General features: G+C 35.8%; 1 protein-coding gene across 1 annotated transcript in view; it reads left to right on the top strand.

Moving 5' to 3' along the window:
• Positions 1 to 4,958: 4,958 nt before the first annotated feature.
• Positions 4,959 to 12,637, top strand: part of LOC127448806 (splicing factor 3B subunit 2-like) — a 30,530-nt gene continuing 22,851 nt past the window's right edge. Inside the window, exons 1-8 of the mRNA XM_051711640.1 lie at positions 4,959 to 5,091; positions 5,495 to 5,538; positions 5,627 to 5,683; positions 7,108 to 7,263; positions 7,467 to 7,529; positions 9,222 to 9,348; positions 10,399 to 10,502; positions 10,590 to 10,698. Of these exons, the coding sequence (XP_051567600.1) occupies positions 4,986 to 5,091; positions 5,495 to 5,538; positions 5,627 to 5,683; positions 7,108 to 7,263; positions 7,467 to 7,529; positions 9,222 to 9,348; positions 10,399 to 10,502; positions 10,590 to 10,698 (766 nt within the window). The 5' untranslated portion in view covers positions 4,959 to 4,985. The remainder of the gene's footprint in view (positions 5,092 to 5,494; positions 5,539 to 5,626; positions 5,684 to 7,107; positions 7,264 to 7,466; positions 7,530 to 9,221; positions 9,349 to 10,398; positions 10,503 to 10,589; positions 10,699 to 12,637) is intronic.

Raw genomic sequence — 12,637 nt, 5'->3', positions numbered from 1 at the left:
TTAATAAAAGACGTATCTTCTATGATTTATTAAATAAAGAAACATACACTGAATTTGATAATTTTGCAAAACAATGGGCATTTGAGCTACATACACCAGTCAGTGAATTAAATTTAAAATCAATATGGTGAAATGCGAGGTATCCGTTCAGAGCTGTAAATAATAAACTACTGCAATTTAAGATTTTAAATTGTATTTATTGTACACCTAGTAAATTGTTGAAGATGGCAAGATATGATAATGGTTTATGTAATAAATGTCAAAAGAAGGAAGGAAATATGCTGCACTTACTTTGTAAGTGCGAGTTGGTGCAAAAGTTTTGGATAAACACGACCCAGAATATACTCAATACTATAAACAGGTATTTATTTTTAATTATCTGCATAATCACTAAAAAAAAAAAGTTATGAAGAAGTGGGTAGACAAATTAGCTAACTGGGTTGTTTTGATGTGTGATTTATTTTTATTGTTCACTGCTAGTTGAATAGTAAATAACGGGAGGGATAGCTGCTGGGGTGTATTCACATGGGATATAAAATTGTCTTTTATGCAGTTAATGTAAATTTGACCTTCTATGTAATTTATTGAAGGAAGAAATAAAAAAAATTCCTTTTTGGAATAGATGATAGACAGAAAAGTGTGCATTAACCTTGAAGTGCACAGCACATGCAGACTATGGGCTCTATTTTCATGAGCGCATAAAACGCAGCACTACACGCAATGACCGTGCGCTGCATCTTATTGTAAGTGCAATTTTCGTGCCAGCGCAAAGCACAAGTGGCCGTGGATGGGAGTGTTGCCGCTATCTGTGGGTGTATGCGTGCTAACTGTGGGTGTATTTTATGTTAATGAAGTGGCGCAAAGCGCAATTTCTGAAAATATAGTGGAACATCAAATTATTTCACAACAATCACAGTTGTAGCTGCTTTATGAAACAAATTTTTATGATATTTGTGTTAAACTATCTACATGTCATGGTTTATTTTTCAGTTATTTTAATTATGTTTATATTTATAATTGAATATATGATCAAATTTTTATTGGTATTTTTCCACTTGTTGTCATAGAGTGATGTTTACGTCACTGCAAAAGAGGCGTTGGAGAGAGTAAAATGTTTGGATTTGGTATAAGATTTTTTTTGACCATTTCGTCATTTTGATTCTATTTTTATTTCATTTGATGTATAATTTGAATTTAGAATTATTTTTGGTTACATTTTTTGTATTTCTATAATTTATTTAATTTTTCAAAATCCAAATAGAAGTGAAGTGTGTTCCGATACAATCACTGTTAATATTAGCCATGATTTGTGTGTCCGTAGATGAAAATGATTAATAATACTTACATTCTCTATGATTTAATGGACTGTAAATCCAAATCATGATGAGAACCACATTTTCCACTCTTATAAAAGGAGCATGTCACCGTCATAGAAACAGGCCTAACATTCAACTAGGACACCGTTAATGCACAAGAGAACTTCTAATTCATTGCATAGAGTCCATTTACACTACCTATATATGGACTACATAATAGGACGCAAATGCTGCAATAACCGGAGAGGAACCTCTGAATTAAGTACTTGATCCAGCTCATGAGCGCTTTACGCGTGCAATTTCAACAAACCCACTTGTGCCTAGCCTTAGCGCATACATGCATGAAAATACCAAAATTTAGCGCTAGCAATCTTAAAATTGGGCCCTATTTACTTTTATAATTAATACGCACATTTAAGCCATTTAGCGAACTGGAGCTGTGAAGCTGTTGTCAAAAACATAAAAAATAAAGTGCTCCATTTGCTTTTCCACCAAAATAAATGCTCTTAATTTAACTAGATACCTGAAATTAAGAGAAATTGTAACAGAAATATATTAGTAATGTATAGTAAAATATAACATTCAATGTAGTAATAATAATTAATAACAATAAATACACCAATAAGAGGCCTAATTACATAATATTCAAGCAATATCTTACAAGCACGAGTGCTGTTGGACTGAATAAATACTGTGATGTTCTGCTGTGCAACACTGTATTTCACAAAAATAAATAAATACATAAATCCAATGTTGTTTTTCGGATTGTGCTGTGAGGATCTGTATAAAAGCACTTCATTTGATAAAAATGCCAAGATATGTTGAAAAGTAATTGTTCTGTTTTTCATTTCAATAAAGTTCTATGATTTTTTTTCTTATGATAAAAATGAATTTAACTTCAAACACCAAATTCAGAAAAAATAAGACTGAATTTGAAAAAAATAAAATTAAAATTAAACAGATTTTCATAGGGCTCTACTAATGGCAGGAACATTGTTTTTGTATTTGTAAACAACCTAAGTGAAAAAAAGTTTACATTAGTCTAATTATTTTAACTTGAACAAAGTAAATTAGTGCCACAAGGATAAGACAGTGATTTTTTTTTTTTTTACTTAAATTTACCACAATAACAATAGACTAACAAAAAGTTACCAAAAAGTACAACGTTACAACCACTGTTGTTTGGACATGGACCATGGAATTCTTTGAAGTAACATAATGGTGCATAAAAATGATAATCAGTACAATGATTCCATCTACCATCAAGGTACCATGGTACCACCACAGCACTTTTTTTTAATGGAACACTTTTTGCAATTTGAAAGTTATGTGTGTGCTGTATAAAATTTCTTGCCCTGGTGCATGTGGTTCATAGATAAGGAATGCTGGGGTAATAAGGTGAAACAGACCATGCTTTCATCACTTCCTGTGTTTAGGCCACTAGTATTAGCCATTAGAGCAGTAATTTAAGAAACTCACCCTGACCACCCTGTCATTTAAAAATCTTTTGGACTTGCATGCATTCTGTCTTAAACAATCCAAATGTTATTATAGGAAAGGAAAACAGCTGTGGCATAAATATTGCATCTAAATATATACAAAAAAGTACAAACTTTTAGAAACTGAAACAACTATAAACATCCATAACCATTAAACACGTTATTGCATGATTTACCAGTTTATAATATGATACATATACACTTTTAACACTATATTGTGAGAATTAAAGGTTTAAAATGACTTTTTCAAGTCCAACTTTAAACTGCTAAACAAGGAAATGGAGTTGGAAATTGACATATCCCTTGTTCACACAGTTTAAACGTTGCTAATGCTGTTTTCTAAAAAACAAAAAAACAAAACAAAAAAAAACAAAAAACAAAAACATGACAAAATATACATAATACTAATAAGAGAAAAGTGTCAAAGCATTTGTATTGTTGCGTTCAGACCTACTTAGTGTCTTTATTTTTACTGCACTTCCTAGTACTATCAGATGATTATGCAGAGGTTATGACTGCTTGATCTTTTAAACATGTGGAGCCCTTGTAGAAATTAAGAACATATCACTGATTTCCCTCCGCCCACAGCAGAAACGCCCAGTAGTTGCGTGGCGCGTCTGCGCACTGTGTGATTGACAGCCGCTCTAACACAGCAACAACACTGCTAGCGACTCGAAGCGACGCGTCTCTCGTGGTAGTGGGTGGAGTTATTTCCGTCAGCGCCGACTTGACCAATCAAAAGACATTTTTATGAAGGCGAGACGCGCGCGCTTGAAGGTTTGCTTTGACAGGAAGGCTCTATTTTTTCGCCTCGCTGTGCAGTGTAGCACAGCCTTTTACTTAATACTTGGAATGCGTTATTTTCATGTACTTACAGGAGCTTTTATTTCCCACTTATCCAATTTACTGTCATGGTTAACTAGATTAGACTGGAAAGGGATCATTATGGGTGAAAGACTGCCTCCCTGTGCCACAACATGGCAAACGCATTCCTGTGAAATATTCAACAACGATGTAATGCTTGGCAGAGTGTTCAATTACAAACGTTAATAGTATAAAACGTGCATTTTCAATTGCATACATTGTAATCCAGTATTTTATAAAATACTAGTATTAGGCTCTAATGTTATAGTCGTTATCCACCAAGTTCATATTAGGTTTTCACACACACACACACACACACACACACACACACACACATAAACAAACATCAAAACAATGTTCTGGGAATGTTATTTTATGGTTATAAAAAACCTAACCATTAGAAATATTTCAATGTAAATCTAATTAGGTTCACATAAAAACCTCATTGCAACACTCAAAAAGCGTTTTTTAAACCCACAAAGAACGTTCCTAGAAAGTTCCCAAAATTAACCAAACATGAACCATAAAAGGGATAGTTCAACCAAAAATGTAAATTCCCTCATTATTTACTCACCATCATACCATCCCAGATGTGAATGACTTTCTCTGCTGAACATAAACAAAGATTTTTAGAAGAATATCTCTAAAAGCTCTGTTGGACCATAAAATGCAAGTGAATGGTGGCCAGAAGTTAACATTATCCATATGACGGTGGACAAATCCATGTCTACAGAAGTGATATGATAGGTGTGAGTGAGAAACAGATCAATATTTTTATAAAGTAATTTTATACTCTAAATCTCCACTTTGACCAGCCTTTCTAGGCATATTCACAAGAGCACCGAGTTCTTCTTCTGTGTTTTAGCGATTCACATTCTTCATGCATATCCCCACCTACTGGGCATGGAGGATAAAAAATGGGAGGGATAAGGCAAAGGAAAAGAATAAATAAATAATATATGCACAATAGCTCAGTAGGTGGGAACATGCACAAAAAATGCAAATCGGAAAAAAACAGAAGAAGAACTCTCATGAACATACATAGGCTGTTTGAAAGTGGATTTATAGTTACAAAGGATTTAAGTATTGATCTGTTTCTCATCCTCACCTATCATATTTAGTTTGGATGTTGATGTATTGTAAAAAAAAAAGTGAACTGTTAATTAAAAAAAAAAAATGCTCTGGGGACGTTTGTGTTCAGCAAACGCACTAATGAACTACAAAGCCCATGATGCAGTTCTATGCTGTTCTTCCCGTCATTCCTCTGTGTGTGAAGTGAACGTGTTTGTGCCTATAGAGGTTCATCATGGCAACCGACGGGCCGCCGGGCTCTGGATCAAACGCCGAATTTAATTCATGGAGCCACGGCGAGCTACAGGCCAAACTGGCGGAGTTTGGAGCTCCTAATATGGGTGAGTTAAATATGTTTTAATAAGAAGACATTTGCGGATGTTTTAGTCGATCTTTCTCTTGATAGCTAACATTAGCAGGTTAGCCTGTTATTTCCTCTGGTTAGTGCACTAAACTTCTTGAGTTGTTGTGTTTTTTTGCATTTAAATATGTTAAATGGGAAATTTTATTAACATTTTTGTCCTCTTGGGCTGGTGAAAATATATTTTGTTGTGTGCAGTTCATGTGTGAATGAAGTTGCTCACGAGCGCAGTATGTCCTGAACTTCGAGTGTGTTTTTATCACACTCGATTGCTGCATTACTGTCGATATTGTAGTTACAAAGCAGCACACATTCAACTAAAGTTTTTTTATTTTTATTTTTTTATTATTATTTTTTTTAATATATATTCTCTGTTCATTCAGGTCCCAGAGAGGAGCTCATAGACAGATTGAAAGCGTATGCTCAAGTAAGTGAATCTGGGGTTTATCTGCAAAGTCTGATTGTATCTTTGATTTCTTACCCGCGTATGACTTTATATTTTATTTTGCCCACAGTCTGGGATGATCTTGACTAAGCCAAACATGTCAGGAGGAGATAAGGGCATGACAACGGTACTGCAGCATCTCTGTCCATTATTGTGTTTATTATGTCAAGAATTTACCTATAATCCTGGGTGCGGGATATGAATTACAGATATCTATAATGCATTTTCACTAGTTAAAATGGTTGTTCTTGATATCAGCAGTGGACTTACTACTTGTGCAAATTCTAATTTAATTTGCACTCTAAAAACTTTAACTATTGATATCAAAAATGCAATCGAAACTGTTAAAAAACTTTGATCTGTAACTGAATTTTCAATAGTAAAATTTCACATTGATCTGTCATTCACTCCTGTTCCAATTGCAATTACAGATATCGATAATTAATTACTATTTGAAATTCCAAAAATCACATATTAGCAATGTACTAATTATTAGTAAAAACAAGAATTTTGAAATCAATAATTGCTTTCTTACTAGTGCAAATGTGCATTCCTTATATTAACAATTGAATTACAACTAGTAAAAATGCTAATTTTTATATCTGTTCTTTGGTTTTCATTTGTGGCCATATTTAAGATATTTATTAAAGATATCGTAAAAGGCTTTCTTAGTAGTTACAATCTCATTAAAGATATCTAAAATTAACATTGGCACTAGTGAAATCCAAATGACAGATATAAAGAAATGAGCATTTTTTTACTATTGTTGTACTTCAGTTGTTTATGTCAGGATTTGACATTTGCACTAGTAACAAATTATTGATTAAAAAATAATAATAATAATTTACTAGTAAGTACCTAGTTGATGTGTTTGGAATTTTCACTAGGAAGAAATTATAGATATCTGTAATTGCATTTTGAACAGGAATGAATTACAGGTCATTGAGAAAATGCAGTTGCACATATCAGAAATGTTGAAATTTCCATTTGATATCAAGAATTATCATCATTTTCACTAGCAGCCTTGAGTGCCTTATTGCTTTTAGAAAACAGTTATTGTATAATAAGAATATTAATGGCATGAATTTGTGTCTTTGTGTACTATTTTGTGAGTTTACCTATTTCTCAGACTTGTCTTACTAAATGATGCTCCAAAATACTAATTCTTGGCAGACAACTGAAAATGATTTTTTGTTTTTATATTTTAAATACACTTTAAAATGATACAGTCTTCTAAATTGTTCTAGTATGAAATATAAAACTTTTGATAAGCACCATGTTGTGTAGAAAAATGCTATGCTAACAATGGTCTCAAATTAACTTGTAAACTGATTCTTGGCTATTGCATCATCTGCCTTTTCCTGTTAGCAGGACTGTTAAAGTAATGCTTCCTGCTAAGATTTCTGGCCTATTTTTTCTTTCGGCTGAAAAGCAAAACTGACTTTTAATGGTGTTTTCGGTGCATCCCTGTTCTTATCCAATCAGCTTCTTTGCTGTTTTGTCCAATCAAAGCACTGCTGAAAGTTCTGCTGTTTTCTGGGTTACTCTTAGATGCCAGGCCTGCCGCCCATGCCCCCAATGCCTTCCATGCCCCTGCCGCCAGGCATGAACATGATGCAGGCCATGAACATGATGGGCGGCCCTCCACCCATACACATGGGCATCGAGCCACCCGGCATGATGCAGCACGACGACAGAGCCGCTCAGGTGAGAGAGACAGCGCTGCATGTGAAATGTACACTATTATATTGATGTGACATGTGACTGAAGCAGCAGAGGAAGGTGAGAAGAGGGGAAAAGGAAGAAACACCGTCATGATATATAATATATATTTATATTTTTGCGGAGTGTAGAAGTGCTTGACTGCAGTTTACAGACTGCTGTTTTATAAACGTGTTGGTGTGTTTTAGGGTGATTCACATGGGATGAAGGAGCAGATGAAGGAACAAGAGCTTCTAGAGCAGCAGAAACGGGTGAGAAAAAGCTCTTGTATTGCTATTGGTAATGTATCGTTAATAAGAGGATTTTTGTTACACAAGGTTAGCAAGTGTATTAAAATATCAGGCTATTTATGTTTATTCACCTAAATTTTTCTCTGTCCTGTTAAGTCAATTTTTGTACATGAAAACATTTTGCAGTGTAGATAGATTATGTAGGTATTATTTGTATTATTAGTTGATCTGAAATAATACATTCATAATGTTTGATGGTCTTATGGCACTTTTCCGCTGCACGTTACGGTTCGATTCGACTCTGCTCGCTTTACTTTTCTGAGCTTGCATTTCCACTGCAGATTAGTGCAGCCTTAACATGGGTGGGATTATAAATTGATCGTCATAGTTGCGCCAGCTCTACTGCCGTGACATCATCTTAAACGTGACACAAACACACAACAAAGGAGCAATGGAGGATATCGAAGGAATGGTGTTCTTGATTCTCGGCATGTGGCTGTTTTTCACAGCAAGACGACAAACTTTGTTTCAAAAGAGTCTGATAGCAGCAAGAAAATATACCGCTAAAAAAAACAGGAGAGTTTAGGAAATCATACACCAAAGCGCAGACAAGGACATCACTGTGTTAGCTCGATGATGCACAAGGGTAAGCTAACCTGCCATCTAGCTTATAGATTCTCTATGACCAATCAGTGATCTGCAGGGTTTTGACGTCACATTTATGCTGCGTTCCATTTGTCTCGGAAGTCGGAGCTCTGAGTTATTTTCCAAGTTCCGAGACCGGAACTGACAAATGGAACGCCCCCCGATATCGGAATTCCTACTCAGAAAGTCGGACGAACTCGGAGGACCCCGAGTTCAGAAAGCAAGATGGCTACGAAGAGCATCGACTGTAGTATGCTGTGGGTTTAAAGTTTTTTTTTTAGCACTTTTGTCTTTTTTGTGTCCAATTTAGTAAGTCGTATACACAGTACTGTATTAAAATTGCCAATAGGCATGTTGCTACGATCCTGTTATGCGTGAATTACCACGTTATGTGTTGTTTATAAACTGGTACAGCTAAAATTGGCTAGGTTGCTGCTGCTAACAACAACAATGGTCGCTGCTGCTACAAGAACAATGGTCAGTGTTGCTACAACAACACTGCCTAACATTACAAACAGTAAAACCGTTTACACATAACACAGTTTGGCAAATTTATATTGCAAATATACATTTGTACTTCCATAGGGCATTGCCCTTTGTTTACACCGCTGGTTCGATTAAAACGTGGTTAACATGTTTTGATACAATCAAATGCGCGGAAACATTAACATACCTTTTCCGCTTTCTGTCATCTTCCTCAAGGTCTCTTAGGTGAAGGGCATACTTATTTTGTAGGTCTCTGTACTCCAAAAGAGCTAGTGCAACAATTACTTTCCTGGAGATGTCCATCTTTTTTTTCCGACTTGTGTGTAAAAGGAATGCATCCAACTCGGATTTCTTGTTTTTTTTAACGAATATGACGTCGATCCGAGTCCCGAGTCCGACTTCCAAGACAAATGGAACGCAGCATTAGTATCGGCTCGGCTCGCTTGGAACATCAACCGAGGTGGTACTAAAAAAGTACCAAGTACTATCCACAGTGGAAAACCCCCAAAAAGCGAGCAGAGTCGAGCCGTTCCGTGCAGTGGAAAAGCCCCATTAAATTGAGTGTTTCTCTCCGTCTCTAAGGCTGCTGTGCTGCTGGAACATGAAAGGCAGCAGGAAATTGCTAAAATCCAGCAGGGGCCACTAGGCACCAGAGGACCTGAGCTGGGACCACGACCAAACCTCCTGCCCCCCATTCCTCCTCTCAGAGGTTAGCTGCCCCACAGCTTTCATACTGTAATCGAGCTGTACAGCGTTACAGAAGCTCCAACAAAGTGGATATGAAATCAAAGATGGCAGAGGGAAAATCCAATTCACAGATGTACCGTGATGCTTTCTCAGATTTTTGCACCAATGCACAAAAATTCAGAATCAGAAAATAAAGTAAAAAATTAATGCAAAACATTGCATGGTTCAAATATGTATCTGTGTAAAAAAAATGTGTAAAACCCACTACTACAAAATCAGAAATTCTGGTCCATAATTATTTTTATGTGATTGCTGAAATAAATCTACTCGTCGGCATGGCATTAAAAAAAACAAACACACAATACTACTGTAAAAAAAAAGAAAAGTAAAACACTAAAATTCAAATCAACAATTTTATATCCTACTAAAGTGATGTAAGGCATCACAACATAATTACTGTATGAAAGATATTGCTTGAACAGACATCTACACAGCAACTCATTTTAATATGCACTTTTAATGGGACAGCACTCTCAAAAGGAAAGCGCTTTTCAAGAAATAGTTCTCTTAATGTTACATTAATGTGGTTTTAAAACTTCTTGAATAGGCGGAGAGTTCTGCAATTACATAAAATAAGCTAATTAATATTGACTGATTAAATAATTTGAACACCATGTTGGCCGATAACCATTATGGTCACGATATATTGTTCATCCTTATGTGGAGTCATATTGAATATTCCACCCAGAGCTGGAGGAAGCATGTCCTATTTTTGTCAATTCTGTACAGAGGAACTTCCAGCAATTATCAAAGCAATTGTTGAAAAATTTACATGCATCAAGAATTGATTTGTAATTGCAATGTGACTCTGAACTGAAATTCAGTTGACAAAAGATTCCCCATCATATCAAATCACTTTCATTGGGTGTCCTTTGTGCACTTATCTTGTAAACCCTTTCAGGATTGCCTATTTGAGACCTGCATCGTGAGAATCTGTGAAGCCTGTGATAATGTATATCGATCCGTGAGCTTTTGTTAATCTAACCCTGATTTTTTTTTTTTTGGGTCACAGTTGGGTCACAGAGCGGTCTGCCCCCTCCAGGTGTTTCTGTGGCACCCCAGTCTGCCAATCAGAGGCAGAAGGTCCCACCCCCTCCTGGAGAGGATGTCAGAGAGGTGTGAAACAGTGAATGACTCAACACATCTTCTGTTTGAGAGTATTTGACACATTAATCAGCGGCGTTTGTATTATTGTTTGTTCAGGTGTGGCAGGGTGAAGATGTGGGCATCGGGCTGAAGATTCCTCAGGCTCTGGAGAAGATCCTGCAGCTGAAGGAAATGAGACAGGAACAGCTCAGCACTGCCCCTACAGGTCATAATAAGAAACTGATTTGTGATCCACATACAATTTTAGCCTCAAGCCTAAAGTATACTTCAGTTTTCAAGGGTACTGTCAAATGCTCAGCCTTTCAAAGTATACTTTATTTGACTTTGCGAAGTATTGACATGCACATCGACTGTTGTTGTTTTCCACCTTTGTCTCCATTTGTTTAGCGGTGATTATATGTTCTGGCACTTCTTTGTGACAGCAACGGCACAACTGAGTGTCACCACTTTGTGGACCCACTAATTAGTGCAAATAATTCCAGGCGCTTGTGCATACTGTTCTTGTTCATAGTGGGTGCGGTTTGAAAAATCGTGCCTCACTCTGCTGGTGACAATTTGCTGCATGCGTCCTGTACGCAGATGCGTAACATTCACGTCTGACCAAGTAGACTTTGGGTCTCAGATGCTGCCTTCAAGACATGTCAGAATGATCATATTTGGGAGATGAGCACACAAATGGCACCACAATTTTGAAATTACCAGCTGAAAACTCGGTATTTTCTTTGAGTTTCAAAGTTAGAGGTGGGTTAATTAAGAATCATGGCAGAAGTTGATTAGTTTTGATCATTCTAATTGTTAATGTTGACTATATAATTAAGTATAATGTATTATTTAAATGCTCTTTTTGTAGTGGTTGACTGAAGTCTAGAGAGCAGGGTGATATACTGTAAAAACAACAAAAAAAAAACACTTACACACTTCACTCAATTCACCAAACAAATTTGAAAACAGAAATTGTTCATCCATTGACAAGGCTGTCTGTAAATTTTGGAACTGATAGAAGTTTAGACTGCTGTTAATCGGCTGAATGGTTATCTCGAAATGCTAAAATATTGCTTAACTAATTTAATATTTTAACTATATTTTAATAGCGGTTGAAATATCGGCAACAGGCTTATGCATCAGAACTACCTATTCCACTATTCTCTCTGGCAGCCTGGGAATGATAAAATGCATTGTGAAGTAGGCGATATATTGAATATTTACAATATAATTGTAAATATAAATATAAATATAATATAAATTGAAATATAAATATAAATATAAATTGTATATGATTTTATATGATTTTTCTAACAAAATAAAATTATGCAATATCGTGAATATCGCGATGGCTTTAATGTGCTTCGCCTAATTTCATAAGGAGCATCACTCGACTAATTTCACGATTCCCCAGGGCTGCACAATTAATCAAAATAACATCAAAATGACGATATGGTCATATGTGATAATTAAACTGCAGAAGGCTGCAATTAAAGACAGATAAACATGGTCTGTGTGCGCTTCAGAATAAACTGGTGACTCGCTGTTCTGTGCAAGTGTGGGGCTCACGGGCTCGTGTTTTTAGCGCTTTTAGAGCAGTTAACATGCATTGTAATAGAAAAGTACATTAAGTTCAAGTATTCGTGCAATTCCAAACATTAGAAACCGCTCCAAGCTGTTATACAAATCTACAAAGACGGCACAGTATAACAAAAGGAGATGACCGTGTTTCACCAGCTGCAGAACATTGTACACTTGTCAGATACACGCAGCACTTTCTGTCAAAATAAAAGCTCCATGTGAATTGTCAAAATAAAGCACCAGGTGAAGGTGAAGTGTCAAAATAAAAGCACCAGGTGAAGGTGAAGTATCAAAAAAGTTACTGTTAAAGGTGAAGTGTCAAAATAAAAGCTCCATGTGAAGGTGAATTAAATATAACTGAAATATTACTTTTATATAAAACAAATTTAATCCTCAAAATAATAATGATAATTCAGTATTCAGATAATTCAGCACTGACACGCTGGAGCTGCGCATGCATTTAATATATTTACTTATTAAACACAGCCTTTTGTGATTCACAAAGCTATTGCACGTCTTCGAGTGGCTTTGAATAAAATGCACGAGTCATATGAACTACTTTGTGTTTTTATGGTTCTTTT

This window comes from Myxocyprinus asiaticus, chromosome 1, assembly GCF_019703515.2.
Source record: "Myxocyprinus asiaticus isolate MX2 ecotype Aquarium Trade chromosome 1, UBuf_Myxa_2, whole genome shotgun sequence".
NCBI classification, from domain to species: domain Eukaryota; kingdom Metazoa; phylum Chordata; class Actinopteri; order Cypriniformes; family Catostomidae; genus Myxocyprinus; species Myxocyprinus asiaticus.
The sequence above is the reverse complement of the archived record's forward strand: the minus strand, read 5'-3'. Positions and strand labels throughout refer to the sequence as shown.